This window comes from Phyllostomus hastatus, unplaced genomic scaffold (genome assembly GCF_019186645.2).
Source record: "Phyllostomus hastatus isolate PE091 unplaced genomic scaffold, TTU_PhHast_1.1 phas_contig_58, whole genome shotgun sequence".
NCBI lineage: Eukaryota > Metazoa > Chordata > Mammalia > Chiroptera > Phyllostomidae > Phyllostomus > Phyllostomus hastatus.
Genome location: NW_025333916.1, coordinates 37,232,998 through 37,256,912, shown reverse-complemented (window position 1 = coordinate 37,256,912; position 23,915 = coordinate 37,232,998). Strand labels below are relative to the sequence as shown.

Genomic DNA, 23,915 nt, shown 5'->3' with positions numbered 1-23,915 from the left:
GGGTGGAACCGGCCTGATCATGGAGGTGTGTGCCCACTCTCCAAGAGGCTTGAAGGCAAGAGTGATAATGAGACTATAACAGGAGCCTCCATGACACCTGGAAATGGCACCATGGATTCTTCTGTCCACTAGGGCAGTGTCTTTTAGAGCCAGAGAGGCCAACCTGAGTTCATTTACTCCAGTCCTCTGCCTTTGCAAAAGAAATTCAAGTCCAAACACAAAGATGGCTTGGCTGAGGTCAGGGGACAACAGAAGCCACGGGACACCTCATCCAGGGCTCTCTCTGGCTAAGGCACACCGAAATGCTCTTTCCTTTGTCCTGATGCTTGAATCCCGTTGTCTATCACCATCTTGAATGTCCCTTCTCCCTTGTTCTCTATGGCGATTCTCTCTCACTGGTTCCCTGCTCCTAAAAATGTCTTCTCTATCCATTCCTAGTTCCTGTTCCTCTCCTATCCAGCCTCTTGAGTCCTCACCAAGTCTGATGATCCTCCTGGTGTTCAATTCACACTCTCCCTGAATAGCGATTGAACCCCACAGCTTTGATAGCAAGCTTGAAGCTAGTAACTTGTGCATAATATCTGCAGCCCAGACTTGCCTGTATCCTGGACCACACACTGTTTAATCTAGTAGTCAGTGGGTCACATCCAGGTAGCAGCAGCCCATTCATCAGACTACACACTCCTAAAGACCTAACACCTTTCAGGTGGAACCATGTTCTAAGCTGAGAGCCTCATCAGGTTCCAAATAAAGAACTATGAGTTTTCCAACATGTATGGAAGCAATCTTATCAATATGATGCATTCATATTGATACATAATTCAGTATCACAGAAGTATGTCTGTGAGGAGAAAGATCCAGTGACTGAGAAAGAGCTAAAGGGCAACTTCCAGTCTTTGAGAATTAGAGGCACAAGGTAAGGCTCCCATCCCAGAGCTCTGAATCTTGGAATGACAGGGAAACTCAAGGAACCAGGAGAAGATGGCACTACTGAAAGGTGCTGTGAGGTGTAAACCTAGACTTAGCCATCTAAAACCAGTGACAAGTGAGACCCAGGCCCTCACCCTGGCTGCCAGCAGGTCTGATGAGCTAAAATGGCCATTAAGTGACTTCAGGCATCAGGTCACCGCAAAGATGACTATTTCAAATGACTTTCTTCTAAAGGTCTCTTGTTTTCAGTTTAGGGCCAAGTTTACAGAATTAAGTATGCCACAAATCAGAGCACACAAAGAAAATATAAAAACCATTTTAATACCTTACCTGGTCCCAGGGAGAGATGGTGCCTCCAAAACACATAAACAGGTAGGCCATGGCCACGAGACAGATCCATATCACCACAGAGAAGAGGCGGAGCAGCTTCTTGAACACAGACTCAATGCAGACGAGGATGAATATCGCAAAGAAAATCGCCAGTGCAGTGGGAACCGTTATTAAAAATGCCACATTGTCTTCCACTTCCTAACGGAAAAAAATATTGAAAGGTACAATTTAGAAAAACCATAGTGGCAATGATTTATGTTACCACAATTTTATCAACATTCATCAGTGTCAAAATACATTGGATTTTAAGAATTATTTCAGAAGTGGAAAGTTTACACTTTGGAAAATGTAATTTTCCTGTTAAATAGCCAGGTTTTGCCATATAAATATCCCAGTATTCACTATTTAAATATGCAAAAGAGCTTTGCCATCACATTTAAGTTTTCCCTGAAAAATGGAGAAATAAATTTTATTAAAAAGTGAATGCAAGTGAATGCATAATATCCAGATAAAATAAGACAACCATATTCACTGCCTGCACCGTAGGATTTAAGAAATGGCCTGACCACAGAAAATGAAGGCTTCCAAATATTTTCAAATATTTTATTTTCAGAAAATCCAGAAACTATCTCAGTCTCTAAAGTAATGAGCTTTTATTTTAATGCATGGCAATTAATATTTCAAAGGGATCATAGGTTAATAGAAAAGGGACAGAACATACTAAATATAGAAGATGAGAGAGGTAGAAATACTTAGAAGAATATGCCATTTTGCTAGTTTCCTTCTCCAGCTCTCTTGGGCTTGGGTAGCAGAAAGAAAATGGGCATTTATTAATCACTTCTTACTAATGCATCATTTTAAAATCCACACTTGATCACTAATTCTCATTTTCCAGGTATCTCTTTCTAGCCCCTTCCCAAAGGCTCACTATTTTGATTCTACCCAATTCAACACAATGTAAGAGACATCGTGTTTCCTTTAATTATACAAGCACAAGTTGAGGCTTTAGCTTCTGCAAAACACTATGCTAGAAACTTGCTAAGAAAAGCATGCACCACGGAGGGAACACAGTTCAAGGTCCTTCATCCTCATTCAACATGTTTAGTTACCAACACACCCAAAGGAGTTCCAATCAAAAGAATCCATATGGCTGGGACCCTAAAAACTTCCACTGAAGTTTCAGAATATTAAAAGTTACAGTGAAAGTTGGGAGTTACAGAGCAGCTCCTTGAGTCTGGTGAAGACCTCCCCTTTTCTGGTCGCTTCCAGGTCCACTTGCCCCATGCGTAGTTACAGCTTCACACTGGAGATGGCCCTATTCAGATATCAAGCCACTAACCAAGGGGAAATGGAGCAGCGCCAATCAGCCAAATAACCACACCAAGTCCCGGTAAACATGGAGGGGGAAGAAAGGAACCCAGGCCTATCCTTGATGACTCCACAATTCTATGTGTATCATGTGATACCTGGGAACATGGCAGCAGTAACAACAACCACAGCAAATACTAATAGATTCTTATACTAAGCACTCTCACTTATATTAACCTCTTTAACACTTTCAACAACCCCATGATGGGGCGCTGCTGCTAGCAACACTCTACAGGGGAGAAAACCAAGGCACCAGGAATGAAAATGAGTTGCCATGGGTTGACCACCCAGGAAGGAAGAAAGAACTAGAACTCAGCCAAGGGATCTGGCGGGGGGTCTGTGCCAGCCACCACAGCAGTACTCTGCCCTCTGGTTGTGCAGAGATTGTGAGCTACACCAAATGGGCCAGCCCTGGAGTGGCCAAAAGAATGTACATTTCCAGAACTGGCAGGAGGCAAGAGGATTAAATGTGATGTTCTTATTCTCTCCCTCACTGCTATTTTTGTCCACGATTAAGTGTCTAAGTTGTACTCTTACCCACAGACACATGTTACAATCATTGCAAAAGGGTATCAGATATCCACCAGACTGCCAATGCCCCCCTGAACTCAGACACCGCGTATCAACGTAAGCATGGATATGACAGCGTGCCTTTTGTGAGGTTGTAATCAAATGTGAGGTTGTAATCACTATACACATGGAGCCCTGCAAACTCATTTTATTTTAAACTTCCCAAAATGGACTTAACTGACAGCTGTGGGCAGAAGGTAACCAAGGAATAACCGGGACAGCTGTTTTCCCAGTATGCCTTTTCATTTATTTCATTAACCCAGTAGGGGAGAAACCATGATGGGTTTTATTGGTTCTTACTTCTCTAGAAAGGCTGAAAATGCTATAAGAATGTGCATAACTGTAAAGTTAAAATTAGTAGGCAAATGAACTGGAAGATGGTGATGGAGCCCTTCCAGGGAGTGGAGGACATACTGAATTACCTGTAGGTGCTTTTCCTGCATTTCTCTTTTGAAAGATCTAACTATGAACATGACAAAGACCCACTGGCTGACAGCACTGTGCACAGTATAGGATAAGGCTAGATAATGTGGTGGGCTTGAAATATGGTGGTCTTTGCCTCCCCCTTTTTTTTCCATGTCAGGGTCTTCATCACTGAGAAGTGAGTGTCTCGGTTGTAGGGTGACCTCTGCATTAGATGCAGTGTACCCAGTGCCTAGGCCCCATCCTATTCTTAGAGATCCAATAAAAGTGCTTTCATTTCTTAAGAATAAGAAATTAAAAAACCCAAGCTCCCATCTACATGGGTCAAAGGTTACTCCCATCTACATGCTAACACACTTATACACTACAATAGTGGGTGTATTTTTAGGGAGGAAGGGGCACAGGAAAGCCTCTCAGTCGGAATGTGATCCCAGAGGGCTGGTGACGTACACCTCCCTGCTCACCAGATGCCTCGCATTACCAAGTCAGTTCCAGAGGACAACCTTCCTTCAGCTTCAAAGTGTCCCCCACGTCTGTGGGTGAGAGGGCTCGCAGATGGCCAAGGCCAACAGCTACAGATAGTCAGCAGCTGCTCATGAGGCTGTGGCCTTGCCCACTGTTAAAACCTAATACAGGGGCTCCTCTAGAGAGAGACCAACCATCAAGGTAGTCTTCATCTGCCTCTGAACTCCGGCTCCAAGAAAGTTGTAATACAGACTTCTCCACAAAATAGAATCTTTTATAAGAGTGTCAAGGAAAAAACAGCAGAGTGTTCATTTAAAAATGTATAAGCTCATAAACTACATCCTTTCCTAGTCGCACTGTTGGCATGATGCATTTTTCTTCAGGCTAAGTACATTGAATAAAGGAATGCCCTCAGACCTGAAATGACATGGGCCCCCTCCCACTCCTATTCCAGTAGACTGAAAGATGGATGAAGCCACAAGGCACGCCCCATGGCTGTTTTCTTCTGGAGCTAGCTGAGTTTTCAAAATTCAGAGTATAAAACAAACAGAGTTACTTAAAATAAAGTGAACTAAAACACTGAAAACATTGTCAATATAAATAAATATGTTTACATACCCAAACCCCTTCTCCCTTCACACAAAAAGATGACATAATACAAACTAAGAGCAATGTACTAAATTGCCTTTATTAGTACCAAAATATACTAAAATGCCTTTAAAATTTGACTTTAAAATGGTAAAAAAAATTACCATAAAACACAAACTAAATGAAATGTACTAAAATGCCTTTAAAAGGGAGATGTCAAGCATGGTATCATCTACTGTAATGATAATGGGTTCCTATCACTCTCTTTGGACATATTATCCTTTCTTTTTCAATGCATTTTCTGGTAATTTTGGATGACTCTTAATTGCTAGGCCTATTAAATACCCATCACTTTTATTTATTATGTGATGGCTCCTTTATTTCTGAGAGGCTTTTTCATGGAGCAACAGATTATCTGTATTTTCATTCTTTTCCATGTGCATTTTTCATGTGTTATAAACAGAACAATTTTTCATTTAGGTGGTAAAGGGCAGTCTAATGTAAAACACTGCTTTTCTATGAAAAGATATGTTACTGAAGTGCTTTGAGGTCCCAAGACTGCAGGTAGAAACCAGGTCCCCTTACTTACTGCTGTGCCTCAGAGTGAGCTCTGACCCTCCAGTCTGTGCCTTAATGTGAACAGCAGTATAGATACCACATAGGCACCAGGTGTCTGTGCCTCACAGCCACACCACAGATAACAGAGACTATTGTTATGATAACCAACACTTCCTTTTTTCTTCAAAGTCTGACTTTCTTCTTTAGTCTGACTTTTCATTAATGGATTGATGCCCATTTTGCATTCTAAATAATAATTTACTTTACTACCGCAAATTATTTTAAATAGTTGTCATTGTGCAAATGAAATCGGCCTTTGGCTATGCTATACATCTGACTTCATGTTTATCTGTGCAGATATAGACTGTTACTCATATATGTGTGTGTGTGATATAATAGAAAATATATTTTTCATTCTTTTCTACATACTCCAAATATCATGAGGTACAAATAAAAATACTGATTAAAAAGTTCTACATAACCATGATGAAATAAATAAAAAAATGATCTTAATAAATGGAGAAATAGTCCACGTACACAGATAGGAAAACAATATTGTCAAGATGTCAATTCTTCCCCAATTAATCTATGCATTCAATGCAATCCCAATAGAAATCCCAACAAGTTATTCTGTAGCTATGAACGCACTGATTTTAAAGCTCATATGAAGAGTCAAAAAGACCCGGATTAGCCATCCAATGTGAAAGACAAGAACAGAGCTGGAGGACTAACACTGCCTGAATTCAAGACTTACTAGAAAGCCACAGTATTCAAGATGGGGTGGCATTGGCAGAAGAAGAGACAGACAGGTCAATGGAACAGAACAGACCTGCACAAATGTAGTCAACAGATATCTGATGAAGGAACAAGGACAACTCAAGAGAGAAAGGATAGTCTTTTCAGCAAAAGATCTTGAAACAACTAAATAGATATCCACATGCCAAAAAAGTGAATCCAGACATACTTTACACCCTCCCCACTCACATTGGATCAGAGATCTAAAGGTAAAATGCAAAACTAATTCTGAAAAAATTCTGAAAGCCTTCTTATATCCAAACCTTAGTCAATTTATCATGCTAAACAATCCACAACATATAAATATTTTTGAAATAAACTCACAAATTGTATGTGTACAAAATATGAACTAGTTTCTACCTGCTTATTTTACAAATGACTTGTTTACATACATACAAATACATGGTCTCCAGTCTGGCCATATTTACTAATTCTCAGCTCCTATGACACAGGACAAAATTCTCATTGACATTTTAAGAATATGAATAAAGGCATTAAATGAAAAAGTGCATTTTACATGGGAAATTGTTTTTAATCAGGCATCATACTTTAGAGAACCTTCCTTTACATAAGAACCAGATCCCAAATATAAGGTATTCTGATGGCAATGTTAGTCTCACAAAAGGAAGATAAGGTCTCCAACTCCCTTCCCCTCTCCTTCTCCAAAACCTCCACTCCTCATCCCCCTGCAAAAAAACAAAACAAAACAAAACAAAAAAACACATATAAATGAGTGCGCTAAGACATGGAGCCTAGGGCAGCTGGGAGAAGCAAGAACCATCCTTGCACTGCTGGCATAATGGGGTGCCACAGATGATGAAGGCTGGGAAGCCCAGCAGACTGTAGATCCACAGAATAGCAGGCGGGGCAAAGAAAGCCAAAGTGGACCTCAGCTGGGGCACATTCCAGCTATCTTGGAAACCAGAGCAAACTATTGTTTGGAAAACACTTCCCCACTTAGAACTTCAATATGCCTATCAATTACAATCAAACAGTTTACATTAAAAACCACACACACACACACACACACACACACACACATGAACAGAATAACTAAGAATGAGGATCCAATAGAAGAAACAAATGGTTTTGATTTCCAAGGAAACCACATGTCAAAATTGGCAGCCAGAGAACACAGACTAGCTGTACACGACATGTTTAAAGGAACGTACAAGATGATGACACAACAGGAATCAATCAAGTATAACATAGAAAATGAAACACGTAAAAACGAAAAACATAAACATATAAATAAAAGCCCAACAACTGCATTAAACAGAAAAAAAAACAGTTAAAAAATTAGTGAACTGGGCAACAAAACAAAGCTTAAAAACAATGCAACAAAAAATATAAGGAGATAAAAATTATAAGAAACATTAATACATGAAGAGTAGAATAAAAAGAATAAATGAGTATAACAAATGTCTGATAGGAATCTCTGAATTACAAAATGAAGAAACTTGACATAAAATATCCAAAGACAGATCACTTGGGGATTGTGCAATACTAATGAAAACCAATAATCTACAACTCCAGAATGTCAGTTAGACAAAAAGAAATACAAGCATGTTTACATGATGAAATGCAAAATATTAGAGATGAAGAGGAGATCCTTAGAGTGCCTAACCAGAAGGAGGGATCACCCACAAAGAACACCACAGCATTAGAGAAGAAATTTCAACGGTGCAAGAAGTAATGGTGAATTAATGAGTATAAAATAACATTCAACCTTGTATAATCACCAAAAGTTATTTTAAAGAAAGAAAAAATGTAACCATTTTTAGATAAATAATTTTTAAAGCTGAGATTTACCATAAAAAATCTTCTCTACTTAGTCCACAAAGAAATATCAATGCATTTAAAAAGATTGAAATCATATCACAATATGATTTTGATCTTCTGATCACAATAATATAAAACTAGAAATCAATTACAAGAAAAAAACTGAAAAACACACAAACACATGAAAACTAAATAAAATGTTCCTAAACAATGAATGGGTTAATAATAAAATCAAGGAAGAAATCAAAACATACCTTGAGACAAATGAAAATAAAAACACACAAGACAAACTCTATGAGACACAGTGAAAGCAGTCCTAGGAGGGAAATTCATAGCAATACAGGTCTACCTCAGGAAATAAGAAAAATCTCAAATAAACAATCTAATCTTACACCTAAAGGAACTTAAAAAACAACAACGAACAAAGTGCAAAGTAAGCAACAGGAACCAAATAAGAAAAATTACAGTGGAAGAAAATGAAATAATATTAAAAGCAATGCAAAATATTATGAAACCAAGAACTGGTTCTTTACAATATAAACAAGACTGATAAATGTTTCACCAGACTTATCAAGAAAGAGTGAAAGAGGACCCAAATAAATAAAAGGAAAAACAAAAGAGGAAAAATGACAACTGACACCACAGAAATGCAAAGGATTGTAAGAAACTGCTATGAATAATATGTCAACAAGTTGAACAATCTGGAAGAAATGGATAAATTCCTAGAAATATACAATTTTCCAAGACTAATCCAGAAAAAAACCTAGAAAATCCAAATAGACCAATTATAACCAACAAAATTGATTCAGTAATCAAAAAACTCCCCCAACAAACAAAAGCCATGGACTAGATGGCTTCATATGTAACATGTACCAAACACTCAAAGAATAATTAACACCTATCCTTCTCAAGCCATTCCATAAAATTCAGAAAGAGGGAACTCTCCCAAGCTCATTTTATGAGGCCAGCATTATCCTGGATCCAAACCCTGACAAAAACATTAAAAAAATTATAGACCAATATCCTGGATGAACATGCATACAAAAGTTCTGAATAAAATGTTAGCAAACCAAATTCAGCAGTACTTTAAAAAGATCACACACCATCATCAAATGGGATTTATTCCTGGGATACAAGGTTGGTTGAATATCCATAAATCAATTAACATGGTAACAGCACATAAACCAAAGGCAGGGTAAAAAATCTCATGATCATATCAATAGATGCAAAAAATGCATTTGGCAAAATCTAGCACTCATTTATAATAAAAATTATCAGCAACATGGAAATAGAGGAAACATGCTTCAATATAATAAACCCACAGGTAATATCATACTCAACACGGAAAAGCTAAAAGTGTTCCCCTAAGATCAGAAACAAGGCAGGGATGTCCACTCTCACCACTCTTATTCAACATGGTACTGGCATTCCTAGCTACAGCAGTCAGACAAGAAGAAATGAAAGGCATTCAAATTGAAAAGGAAGAAGTAAAACTCATTATTTGCAGGTAACATGGTACTATACATAGAGAACTCTAAAGATTTCACCAAAAACTACTAGAACCAATAAATCAATTTAAACAAGGTAGCAGGATGCAAAATAAGTATTTAGAAATTGGCTTCATTTTTGTATACAAATAATGAACTACCAGAAAGAGAAATGAAGAAAGCAATCCCACTTACAGCTACATCAAAGAAAATACATTACCTAAAAATAAATTAAACCAAGGAGGAAAAGACCTGTACTCAAAAAATTAAAAGACATTAAAGAAAGATATTGAAGAAGATAATAATGAATGGAAACATGTCCTGTGCTCATGGATAGGAAGAATTAGTATCATTAAAATGTCTGTACTGCCCAAAGCAATCTATAGACTGTCATCCATTTCAAAATATCAATAGCATTTTTTCACAGAACTAGACATAATCCAAACATTTATATGAAACCACAAAAGACCCAGAATAAGCAAAGCAATCTTGAGGAAAAAAAAACAAAGTTGGAAGTATCACACATCAAACTATACTACAAGGCTATAGTAATTAAAATAGCATGGTACTGGTATAAAAACAGACACACAGATTAATGGAACAAAATAAAGAGCCCAGAAATAAACCCATGCCTATGTGGACAATCAATGTACGATGAAGGAGGCAAGACCATACAATGGAGGAAAGACAAGTCTATTCAATAAACAACACTGGGAAAACTGGATACATGCAAAAAATAAAATAAAACTAAACCACCTTCTTACACCATATACAAAAAATAAACTCAAAATGTACTAAAGGCTTAAATGTAAGACTTACAACCAAAAAACTCTTAGAAGAAAACATAAGCCGTAAACTCTCTGACACTTCTCTTAGCAATATTTTTTCTGACATACCTCCTCAGGCAAGGGAAACAAAACAACAAATGAACAAATGGGTCCACATCAAATTAAAAAGTTTTTGCACAGCAAAGGAAATCATCAACAAAATGAATAGATAACCCACCGAAGGGGAGAACATGTTTGCCAATGACACGTCTGATAAGAGGTTAATAACCAAAATATATAAAGAATTCATACAAACTTTATACCAAAAAGAAAAAACCCAAACAATCCAGTTAAAAAAATGGGCAGAGAAGCTGAACAGAAAGTTCTCCAAAGAGGACATACAGATGGTCAATAGACACATTAAAGATGCTCAACAGCATTAATCATCAGAGAAATGTAAATTAAAACCACAGTGAGATATCACCTCACACTTGTCAGAATGACCATCATCCATAAATCCACAAGCAACAAGTGTTGACCAGGATGTGGAAAAAAGGGAACCCTCCTGTTCTGTTGAAGTTGGGTGGGATGACAAATTGGTATAGCCACTATGGAAAACAGTATGGAAGTTCCTCAAAAAATTAAAAATAGAGCTACCTATAACCCAAGAACTTGACTTCTGGGTATGTATCTGAAAAAAATACAAATTCAAAATGATATATGCACCCCACATCCATCAGAGCATTATTTAAAATAATCAAGCTATGGAAGCAACCCAAGTGTCCATCAATAGACAAATAGATTTTAAAAGCTTATTTGCCTTGTTATCCCCCTCCCCTCTTCCCTGTGGTTACTGTCAGTTTGTTCTTTATTTCCATGTCTCTGGTTCTATTTTGCTCGCTTGTTTGTTTTGTTGATTAGGTTTCACTTATATGTGAGACCATATGGTATTGGTGGGAATGCAGACTGGTGCAGCCACAGTGGAAAACTTGTATGGAATTTCCTCAAAAAACTAAAAATGGTACTGCCTTTTGACCCGGCAATTTCACTGCTGGGAGTATACCCTAAGAATTCTGAAACATCAACTCAAAAGAACCCATGCACCCCAATGTTCATAGCAGTGCAATTTACAATAGCCAAGTGCTGCAGACAGCCTAAGTGTCCATCAGAAAATGAGTGGATGAAAAAACTATGGTACATTTACACGATGGAATACTACACAGCAGAAAGAAAGAACTCCTACCATTCACAACAGCATGGATGGAACTAGAGAGTGTTGTGATAAGTGAAATAAGCCAGATGGTCAAAGATAAAAATAAAATTTTTTTAAAAGAAATCTCTAAAAGAACCTTGAAGAAATTAAATAATTCTAAAATGACTATGTAATATGAAAGAAGAAGGTGGACAAATATAATGGTAAACACCTTGGTATAAACTCACACTGCCTATCTGAAAGAATAATAATAAGTGTCTAATTTATAGGCTTAAAAAGAAAAAAGTTAAATATTTAATAATGACACTAATAGTGTAAGGAAAAGAAAAGTAGGGATAAAGTGTTTCAAAATCATTTAATGAACCAGGTGTCAAGAGTGACCAACTTTCAATTTTTATTATAAAAAATTTTCAAGAGTGACTACCAAAATAATACAAAAAATAAATAAATTCCAAATGATCAGAGGGAAAAAATGAGAAACAGAAAAAGAAAAAATCAAGCCAAAAGAAGAAACAATGAAAGACTAAGGAGAAAGAATTGGGACAAACAGATATCAAAGAAGTAAAATGATATAAACAAGTGCAAATACATCAATTATCACAACAAAATAAGTGGTTTTTAACTTGCCAATTAAAAAGTAGGTTCCCAGACTGGATAATAAAACAAAGCCCAACTATGTCCTATTTAGGAGAGACAGAATTAAGCAAAAAGACATAGAAAGGTTGAAAATAAAAAGATGAAAACATGTTATTTTAGTATCTTACAAAATAATGCATTAAAGAAAAGTAACTTTAAGAATAAAAATAAAATAATGAAATGCTCAATTCCTAGGCAATTATAACAATTTCAAACATCTATAAACCCAATAAAATAGCCTCAAACTGTTTAAAGCTAAGTAAATGTACAGAACAAGAGGGAGAAGTAAATCCATGTACCACGAGTAGAAGGGTTCAGCATCTCCATTCAGCTGTTGATAGATCAAGCAAACGAAACAAAAACAAAACAAACAATGCAAAAGATCTAAATGTCATAATTTAGTAAGTTTGACTTCATTGACAAATACAGAATTCTACAGACAACTTCAGAAAGAACAATATTTTTCTCAAGTGCACATGAATAATTTGTTTTTAAATTATGTACTGGGCAATTTACCAAAAAATTCCAAAAAAAAATAGACACATGTTCTTGGATCACAGTGATTTTAAATTAGAAGTTTATAACAAAAGTATAAATTAAAATTAACATACATTTGTTGGATAAAAAGTACAACTCTAACTTTTGGGTTGAAAAAGAAATCATAACAAAAATTTGAAAAGAATAAATGAAAACAGAGTACATACTAATACTTGTGGTGTGCCTAGAGTAAAAGCGGATCTCAGAGGGAGACTGGTCGTTTTCAAAGTTGAGCTGAATCATCTATCGTCAGTTTGGCTTTGCTGAGAGTTCCATTTTTCAGAAGTCCTTTCTCTATATGGCTCTTCGAGTTAACAGATGAGGAAATTGTGCCAGTGCTTACGTATGTAGAGCTAGTTTTCACCTAAGATCTCCACATCAGATATGATCAAGAGTGCAGAGGTCCAAGCAGACTTCAGAGGGTCCTCAGTGTCCCCTGCTCTATATCCTGCCCTTCTGCCCAAATTCTAGCCACTGGTAAACAGTGGCCAAGCAAACTCTTGGCTGCAGAAGCTCAGAAGTAGTAGCTACCCAGAAGCACAGATTCTCAAAGTCCCCTCCATTGAGCTTCTCCACCATGGTCACCCTTTGAATGCCTAACCGTCTGTCTTTGCAGATTGCCCCCAAAGCTCCCATTTTCTCACCCACACCAGTGCTTTATGAGGCTTCTTAGTACTTCTGCAGATAATCACTCTCCATTTCAGAAATGATGGCTGGCTTGTCACCAAACCCCAGAAGGCACTGAACATTGACCAGAAGTCTTTATGCCATCTGAGATGTCCATAACTAACAGATTGTTGTGTGATCCTCTAGGCCAGGGGTGTCAAACTCATTTTCACCGGGGGCCACAACAGCCTCACAGTTGCCTTCAAAGGGCTGAATGTAATTTTAGGACTGTAAATGTAACTACTCCTTAACCAGGGGCGAGGAGCTCCGCGCTGCCGCCAGGTAGAAACAAGGCGCCAGATAAAACAAGGTAGAGGGCCAGATTTGGCCTGCGGGCCTTGTGTTTGTCACCTCTGCTCTAGGCCATGAAATGGGGTGTACACAGAGGCATCCCATCCACAAGTGGAAGTGGAATTTGAGAGTTAGGGCTCACACGTGTCTGATGGCACAAGTTCCATGAGCCAAAGATAAAGACACTCAGAGCCTCTACTCCTGCTATATTGCCTCCTTTCTCTCTCTGAACCTGCACCTATGTCCTCATAGAACGTTCCCTATGTCTAAGGAAATAAAAATCCAGGTCTGGATTGAAGCTGGTTCTGCAGAATACACTAGTGTCACCTAAAGAGACAATTAAAGCACCATAATTCTGAGTCCCTTACATGTGTCATCCTCTGGAGGATCAGCAACTATTTATGGCAAGCTGATTACAATTCATTCTTCCATGCTGGAAAGTACAGCACTTTGCTCTCCCCTGAATTGAATTTACTCTGGATATGGATTTTGCATTCCTGTCCACAATATTTCTGCCCAAACCAACATTCAGATTAACTGGTCTTACCCTTCTCCCCATCACCCTAAAGCAGCTTTGTTGATCAAAGGCAGGAATGACCTTGTGAAGACTCAGTGACAGGGCCTGCCTGTGGACAACCCCCTTTGGAGTTTCGAGAATGACCTCCAGAATGCGGTAGAGGCTCTAAACAGCCCACCTTCATGGATAGAAACACTTACTCTAAAATATCAATTCTCAGGAATGAATCAATAGATTCAATATAGATACTAACAAGATCCGAACAGAGTTGTCTCATATGGAGATTGACATAGGTGACTACAAAGTGTATATGAAAGAACAAAAGAATAACCAAGAAACTTGTAAAGGAGTTGCATGTTACCTGCTCTGATTAATATAAATACTTATTGTAAAGCTTAAGTAATTATGCCCCGTGTGTATGTTTGTGTATGCAAGTGCACAGTGTTGCAGGGATAAAAGCAAAACAAAACTTAGGCAATGGGACAGAGCCCATAACAAACCACTCATATGTGGGATTTTGATTGGGAAAGCAATAACTAAAATGATTCAGCAAAAATTCATTCTTCACAAAGTAAAAAATATGTAAGCAGATCTTGATCACCACCTCACACCACATATATATCATACATATGTGATATGTATATATATGGAATACATGTGTATAATAAAATAAACAAGAAAATGATAAACACAAAGTGCAATATGAAGTTGACTTCTGAGGTTACGCAGGGGAATGGGATGGGTGCCAAATACAGACAGAAATACATTATTGGAGATAGTCTATTCTGTACTGGGTTCTTGGGTGTTTATCTCGGCATAAATAGGTAAGTAAGCCTGACAGAGATTAACAGACATTGTGCTCAAGAATCAAAGATGAATCAAATTAATCAAATGAAAAATCTCATTTTGCGTAACTAACGTCCAATTCAGAAGAACATATGAATGTTTGAATTAACTGAAAATCAATGATAGGAAAGAATTAGACATTAGTTCTCCCATATGTTTGAACTAGGTTAATATTTCTTCGATATGTCTTTCATTTGCATTTACCTGATCTCTTTAGTCTCTGAATTTTAAACATTGAGAGCTTTGTATTGGTTCTAGTAATGAACTCACCTAAAAGTTTTTCTAGTTCAGATCACTAGCAGCTGTAAATCTTAATTATTTTACCCTTTTGTTTTATATAGCTTTAAAAATAATACAGGACACTTAAAACACACATCCCATAATTCAGTCTTGGGGAGAAAGCACATAGGCATTGAAGTCAGCACCTTTGATCTCTGGCTGACCCTGGCTATAATATACCAGTTCCACTGTGTCTGGTGAGTAGCAAAAAACATTGGTGGGAAAAGTAGAGGTTCTAATCCTAAAATGGTGCAATCCGGGGTCCCATTACAATAGTGCTGATCCACTATCTTCTGTAGGGTGGTGACCCTAGAGACGGGACTTATTCTTGGGACTCTCTCAGACAATGATAATCATCTTGAGAAATATCAGGAATTTCAATGATCTAATAACAAGTTATTATACTTTAAGTCTATATGTTTCCAATACAATAAATTATTCATATAATATAGTTAATTGTGCTAATAAGTGAAAATTCCCATTCAAGGACCAAGTTTTTTAAGTGACTTGGTTCGACTCTGAAATAAAATTGTCCATATGCACCCTTAATGGTCACGCCCCAAGTCTGTATTCTTTCTCTCTTGTATCAGTATCATCGTTCATTCTAGGACCCTGGGCAATTTCAGAAAACTGTTTGGCAAATCCACTCCCAGTGGGTTTTTAGGTTTAGACTCACGTTTCTGTGTTCATCACTCTGTCACCTAAGTCTGGCTCCTGGGGATGGACGTGTTAACCCAAGTAAAAAGAAGGAATAAGAAGAATTATTTGTAACATTGCCAGAAACAGTTGGACTAACGAAGTCCTCATCTGAACCTCTCCTCAGCTCCCTTCCTTGTGATTTTTATTATATCCTCATACAAAGAGGTCATTGAAACAACATTAGTGAGGTTGTAATGCGCTCAGATGGAGCAAACATGAGCTAACTCTACTCCTTCTCTCCTTCCCGAATGCACCTGGTGGCTGCAAACCAGAATTGCCAGGGGTGTGTCACTTCCTAGTTCAATGCCGAGGAATTACATGGGAAATATCTTACATAACATTATCAAAACTAACAAAACTGAAAAATATGAATGTCCATATGAGTATCAACTAGGCAAAAATCTTGCTGCTACAGTCTATGCTTCTGCTCCCTTTTTAATAGCTCCAAGTTATACACAGAACATATATAAATAGAAACACATTCCCTGTTCTTTTATACCCAGGTTTAAAAATCCTAGTACTACATTAGTTTTCAGTGAGAAATACAGCTACAGGAAACCTTGTGGCTGTACCCTAGGAAAAACCATTAGGGTACAAATATAACAATGGTAGCCTCCCTTTTGGGGGTACAGTAGGTGTCCATTGCTGATCTACATGCTCTTCTGCTCTGTCTCAATTCCCAGCAGAGCTCCCTGATCCCAGTGGTTTTATTCATTTTATTTCACAGGTGACGTAACTGAGGCTACAGCACATACATTAATGTGTCAGGAACATACACTAAGTGGCAAAATTGAGACTGGGATCCAGTTCTATCCACAAAGTTTTGTGCTCTTAACCAGCAGGCTACACGAGGGAAAGACAACTGCTAAGGAAAGCAAACCTACACCCTCAATTATAAATGTTAATTCAGCACCTGCAAAATGGTTAGTGCCGTGTTAAATACGGGGAGTGCTACACTTCATCCCTGAAAGAACTAACAATTAGTTGAGGAGGCGAGACAGATTCACAAAATTATCTTGCACGTCAGATGATAGTAATGTAGTGGTTAAATGATTCTGTATAGTTCATGAGCTTTGCAGTTGTCAGAGGCAGAAACCAGTGCAGACAGGGCACTCGGCCAAGGCTGGACTGTGTAAGCTCTAGAACTTGACAGTGTGCCCATGCCAATAACAAGTTCTAAAAAGGACAAGTGTACCCGTGCATTATATGCAAATACCCGGCTTTGACACTCCTTTCCCTAACAGTTACTGATCAAATATACCAGTTAATACAACCATAAAACAACTTTAACTTAGCAATAGATCAGCTCTAACAGCATTATCATTTCTTAAATAGAAAGTTTGATTTAAAAACATCAGTGAGTTTTACAGACAGTTCAGTTGGAATGGATTGTACATGCCACAGTGTTTATTATGCCAGGGACTGCTCAGACAGCAGAACCAAAGTCACAGAGGGATCCTCTGCTTAATGAGGAAGGCACTGGGAATATTCAGCAAAATGGGAATAAATGATGCCCCATCTCAGTGAATTCATTGTGAGGAAGCATCTCTACCTAGATTCTTTCAGTGTTAAAGGGAAGAAAAGAGATACATAACTCCATTACATAGCAAAGATGGAAGATGTTCACATCAGCATGAAACATCAGCAAGAAAATTACTTTTGGGCTAGGGCTAGAAAGGGGCATTCTGGACCTACAGCGAGCTCTAGAAAAGTTCAGCCAGGAAAAGTCAAACGCTCTGCACCTGGTGTCACCACAGCAATGGCATGACCTTGAAAAAATGAGCTAACCTCTTTCGGTCTTATTTTCCTCATCTGTACAATGAGAGCCCTTCCAACTTTAATGCTATGTGTCTATGAGTTCCTTCCCGGCAACAGTGAAAATGCAGCTATGGAAAACCCACTAATGACAGTAGTTCCTGAGGGCACATTCTGTATCAGGCATTATTCTAAGTACTTCACATGTACTAATTTGGACCATCACCTTAGAAGGCAGGTAACCATTCCATTCACAAACAAGAAAACTGGGGTAAAGAGAGGTTAAACCGTTTGTCCAAGATCACAGAGGTGGAAAGGGACAAACCAAAATGCCATGCAGATAGACGCTCCTAATCACGACAGTCTCTGCCTATAGAGAAGGCAAGGTACTGTGCATATGCCTAATTATGCACTTTAATATCCACAGGATGCTTCCAAAGGCCTTTCTTGCTAGTCCTCTAAATTGCAACCACCTTTCAGGCAGAAAAACAGTTTTCCTTGGCTTTTGTTCATACCAAAGTTAAATTATAAATAAAATGACAATGAATTGCTGGTTGTAAATGACAAATAACTGCCAACTAATATTTTCCTGCAGGTATAGAAATGTTCAAAAAGATGTATTACAGGACTAGAGACAGTATGCACAGAATTTCCTGACCTGTAGGAGATGACAGGTATAGTTACCTGCCTTCTTCAGCCTTCCACCCCCAAGAAAGGGCTGAAAGATTCATTTCACCCCATTGGCCTACTTCTGCCCCCTGAGGGTACTTGAAATGCTGTCTGCAGTGAGAAAGCCAAGTTTATCTGACAATGATTGGGTTTGTTGGTTGGTTTGTTGGTTGGTTGGTTGGTTGGTTGGTTGGCTTTGGAAAAATGATGATCCTTTCATAATTTTTCATATTTTGGAAAATTATATGTATTCTTTCATATAATTATTTCATATATATGGATCATAAAATTATGATCCATATATATAGAGACAAAAGAAATGCCCTGCTATATCAGCCCCTAGAAAAATGGATATTGGATATTTGGTTTGTAATAAAAAGTACTCATGGTTATTGTTTTAAAGATTTTGCACACTAAATCACAATAAAAGCAAGAGGGCAGATCATATTCACATTCAAAATCATGTTTATTAAAAGTACATACGTATTTAATGTAAGTATATACTCTTATATGGCTTTCAGTATCAAACCAAAAACACACAAAAATCTATTTTATTGCAATATCTGACTACTTAAAACTCATGGGAACAAAATTTTTCCATTTCAGTTGAAATATTCTCTTTCTAATTATAAATTTTAGCTAAAACAAACCTGAATGGTGCCAGCTGCTATTTTGACAAACTTTATATATATATGTATATATGTAAATACATATATATGTATATTATATATATAAATACTTTATATTTATATATGTGTGTGTGTGTATATATATATACATATATATATATATATCAACCTTTCCTAACAATGACAAGCAAATTTTGAGAAAAGCTATCAGATTCAAGACATAATAAAGGAGAGAAAATTTAATTCTGAGAAAGGATCTTCTTGCATTTAGTAATGAGAACCAATCCTAGAAAATGAAGTGACATCACAAGACTCAGACTACTTAATTAAACTTTGGTCTCCTTAATTCCCTGTTTTCCAAGGCCAGGAACAAAGTTTATTTTGCTCATCATGCCTAATACTATCATTAAAAATGTCCAGGGTAAGCAATGGAAAATATCTTCATATTATTAAATAGAATGTTATAATTATAGACATGCTAACAAAGTTTGTTTCATGTCTAGATAATTCTTAACAAGTATGGAGTTAAATCTATTTAATAGCTTTTTATGTAGCAAACAGATAAGCAAGATGATGGAGTTTCAATTCCAAATTTATGTTTCTAGTACAATAAAAGCACTTTGAGGATTACTTTAACATCAAGATCAATGATGCAAAATCATGGATTGACCCTGGATTGAAATCAAGTGAAACTAGTTTCTGAATAATGTCACTTAGGGAAATACAAAATCATGACAAAGCTTACTTTTTCAACAGATATTTTCAACCACTTCATACAAAGGCAATTACATATAGCAAAAAATCCCTGTGTACCGGGATGATGCTAGCTAAAATGATTTTGCAATCCAAATGTTCTCGGATCTATGGATGTGCATCAAGAAAACTGCCAGACTTTTTCTACTACAAAAACTGATGGAAATCGAAATCAAGCAGATTCATGGGAATGAAGGAATCTGTCCAAGATTTCAGGCAGCAAAAATAGATCTGCTGAGCTCCTGAATTACATCAGAGCCTAGCTATTCTAGTAAAGTGCTGGAAGGTGGATGCCTGGGCCAGCCCCAGGCAGCTGTTTCCATTTCCCGAGGTAGATCTCCGGGAAGCCAGGCTCTGGTCAGCCTGAAAAATGAACTCACCCCTCACCATGCAAACATTGTTCTATGTTAACACCGTCCCATCTTCCAATGCTCCTTCCCCAACCACCTTTGACTATCTGGACATATTTTGACATTGACTGTCAGAACATATCTGGGAAGAGGAACTGTTCTTTATATCATCACTAAAATCAAGAGAAATGAGCCATGAGGAGCTCAGAATTGTCCCATTCCCTCCTATGATCCAGTTTTGTAGGGTGTGCTTATTCCTCCCAGAGTTTCCCACTTCCCACTTGGCGGCAGCACCAGTTCCCACCTTTCCACCACCCTCCCTGATTCCAGAATGTTTCTGCACAGCTTGTCACCTCAAAGGATTTGCAGAGTAGTCAGACCGTGGATCATGTATAGCAAAAGAATAGGATCCATCTGGACAGCAGCCTGGGCTACAGCCATGCTCTGGGAAGTGCCCATTTTGTGCTTTAAACAATTTAGCGGAATGTCCGTGAAGTTTGGCAACAATTGACTGATCAAGAAAAAGTAAAAAGGCCTGTGAAAACTTTGTAAAAGGATACTACTCTGGCATTTGCATTGAGTGAAAAGGAACATGAAGGAGTTCTGTAAAGAAACACAAATACACGGATCAAGACAAATCAAAGAAGTGTGTTTTCAGCTCAACTCCGCTGAGTCTCTGACCAACCTGTTCAGGAACATCTATACGAGGCAGTCAAAGAAATCAGAAATCTGTGTCGTAGCAAACAAAGCAGTGTGTGTAGGGGAGGTATGAACTTCCCACTTGTCTTTAAATATATTAATGACTATAAATAGGCCATCACCTGCTCCTCCTTTTCTGCTTAGAAGAGAACAAGCCAGAACAGGTTTACATTACAAATTCAACAGAATCACCAGCAGCTATGTCCTGGCAAAACAGATTTCCAGAGGAAAAGTGGCATGTTTTCTTCCCTGAAAGCACTGGAACAAAAAGGAGATGCTTTTAGAGATACTCCTTGCCAATGAGACTGAGCAGAAAGAGGTCTCTCTCCAAGGCCCCTTGGGTCCTAAAAGTGTTGAAGAGAAATAAAGATGCTCCTCCAGAGAGCATTAGAAGCGGGACTGGTTGTAAGCATCTGAGGACTGCCCTAAACTCACACCCAGGACACAGGATCAAAAGGCGCTCTGTGCTCTCTGCTTTACTTAGAAGATCCAGTTGGGATCTGCGGCCTCATGATCTCCCACACTCTGCTTTTAATCCCCTGACCTGTGTTCAGCATCCTTTCAGTAGTGTGGGGGTGGGGAGGGGAGAAAACGCTACTTTCTAAAAAGACCCCACGATGGTAAGTTCTCTAGTGCATTACATTGGAGCACCATCTGGCTCAGGGTATCAGAAGCAAACTGCCGAACAGCAAAGGCAGCTATTTTGCACACTGAGTGAAACATGAGCAAACATCCACTTCTTTGCTCAGTGAACACAAATGTAGGTTCATATTTATGGTCTAAGCTAAAACCATATGTATCTATATCGTTCAGTGGAGACATCCCCAGATCAAACACTGCCCAGAAATAGCTCACTGGGTAATCGATGTTTGGCCCAAAATCTGCACAAACATATAGGCGGTGCAAAAGTTTGACCAAACAGAAGGATCAGTGACAGGAAGTTTACCGCCATGTACAGATTTTCCCTCACTGCTAAACGGAGTGAGCCAAGGATTTCTCTTTGAAAAATACAAATGGACAAAACTGACATCCGCTGTTGGGTTGCACAGTGCTCCCACTGATGAAATCCACTTTAACAACCTGTGCACACAGTTAACTACCGCTCCAGAAACAGGAAAGCATTGACGCTCGTTACTTACGGATTCAGAGGACGCAGATTCACAACAGGTCAACACCCCACCCCTTCTGTCTATGGGGCTGAATATATACAGATTGTAAGGCAAAGATGTACGATAATATACTTTTTTTTACAGTTTCCTCCTTATTAACCACTTTCCCAAGGCAGGCTTTTTACAGAACTAATAACAGCCAAATAAATTGAAATGCCAGCTCAGGGGCCAAGCAGTGGCCTCGTGAAGCCGGGGGTTGATTTGGATGGAGACCTTTTGGAGCGGAGCGGATGTGGCAGGCGGCCGAGCGGTGCAGAGCACAGTGGAGTTTACCTGCGGGTGCGCAGACACCGGGAAAACGCACGCCCCGCGGTCCACCTGGTGATCATCCTGGCAACTTTATTTTGGGCAGAACTGTCCGAGGAAACTTTTGTGGTGCCCGTAGCCCTTGCGCGAGCCCGGCCGGCAGCGGGGCAGGCAGGAGGGGCAGGGAGCTGAGGGGGAAGGGCCGCTCTGCGGGTGGGCTGGGAGCTGAGACCCGGAAAGCGCGGGGCAGGTCCGGCAGAGACCACTTACCAGCTGGAGCGCGAAGAAGACGGCGAGCAGGGCGAGACAGGCGCCCATGACGATCAGCAGCAGGAAGATGATGAGCGGGTGCTGCTGGCTCATGCAGTAGTAGGACTCATACAGCCAGTCCCGGGACCGCTGCAGTCCGTCGCCACCGCCGCCCGCCGCCGCCGCGGCCGCCGCCTCGGCGCGGTCCCGCAGGTAGCGGCGGCGCCGCATCGCCTCCTGCCACATCGGGGCGGCTCGCGGGGCGCCGGCCGAGCGAGCCCGGCCCGGGCTGCGCCGCCCGCTCGCCCGCCGCTGCCCGCGTCCCACCCCCGCGCCGCTTTGCTAGCCTGGCTGCCCGCGCCCTGAGCTGCGCGCAGGAGCCTCAGAGCGGGCAGAGCTCGTCGCCCCAGGCTGGGCGCTGACGCGCGGGCGAGGGCCGAGCGGCGGCCTCGGGGGCAGCTCCTGGAGCCGCCGCTGCCGCCACCGCGCGGGAGGGGGCGGGTGCGACAGGGGGCCCTCGGCCCGCCTCTCCCCACCCCGCCTGGCGCAGCCAGGCCTCCACCCACCGCCGCCCCCCGACGGCCGAGCTAGTGGAGGCCGGGGGCTGGCGAATGGGGAGAAATGCAGGAAGCGGGGGCGGGGGGCACCGGCTGCGCCTCACCCGGGTGTCCCCTCCTTCCGCCCTCCCACACTCAGCCACAGGGCGGTCCACGTCCTCTACACTGCCTCAGGGCACAGACTGGGGGTTCCCACTCCCTGCCCCCCACTTCCCACTGTGCTCGGAGGGCTGCGGGGGCTCCTGGCCTCCTCTCCACTAACTCCCAGCGCAGCGGGGAAGGGTACTCCCACCCTCTGGTGCCCCCAGCCTCTCGGTGGGATGCAGGAGTGGAGAGGTGTTCCCATACTTTCCTCCACTGTCTCTGAATGGGCCAGGGAGGAGATCTTCCATCCGTGAGTACCCCCTACTCAGAGGACAGCTGGCACCTCTCCTTTTCACTAACTGGATGCACGGAAGTGGGGCTCTACTACCCTCGCCCCTACCTTAATAGGTAGGGGTTTCCCACCCACCTCTTCACTCTGAGCAGTGGGGGTGGGCTTCCCACGCTCTTGCCCGCTATCCCAGAGGGCCGCGGCACTTCACTGCAGGGACGCAAAGGCCTGGGACGCTGGGACTCCCCTTAGCAGAGAACAGCCCCCACTGCGCAATGGAGGAGTGAGGCGGCTGCGATTGAAGGCTGTACCCCCGCCGCGTCCGCGAGAGGCAGCCTCAATTGAGTCCTGCACTTTTCAGCTTAAGTCACACTTTGGAGGTGCCCAGTTGGTTAAGGTTTTCCGTATCGGGGGTTTAGGAGGAGCCGTCTGGCCAGTCTCGGTCCCGTGAAGCCCCTTCTGCCTGGCGGGACCCGAGAGCTAAGCAGGGGAACGTGGGTTGCGAAGGGGGAGGGTTGCGGCAGACTGGGTAGGCTCTGGGATTCGTCCCCTCCATGCCACCTTGAGGGCTGGGCATGAGCCTCCAAAGACGCAATTGGAGCCGCATGGGAGCAGCGTCCCCTCTCGACACGCCCTGAGTCTCTTCGCTGGTCTTCCAAAGGAGCCCATCCTTCTGGAGGATTTTTCATATCCGAGTGTTTCTGGCCCAAAGATCCGCA

At 40.5% G+C, this 23,915-nt stretch overlaps 1 protein-coding gene across 1 annotated transcript in view; it reads right to left on the bottom strand.

The window, feature by feature from the left end:
• Positions 1 to 22,768, bottom strand: part of ADCY2 (adenylate cyclase 2) — a 350,931-nt gene extending 328,163 nt beyond the window's left edge. Inside the window, exons 1-2 of the mRNA XM_045848376.1 lie at positions 22,288 to 22,768; positions 1,261 to 1,458 (exon numbers count right to left, since the gene is read on the bottom strand). Of these exons, the coding sequence (XP_045704332.1) occupies positions 1,261 to 1,458; positions 22,288 to 22,512 (423 nt within the window). The 5' untranslated portion in view covers positions 22,513 to 22,768. The remainder of the gene's footprint in view (positions 1 to 1,260; positions 1,459 to 22,287) is intronic.
• Positions 22,769 to 23,915: the final 1,147 nt, after the last annotated feature.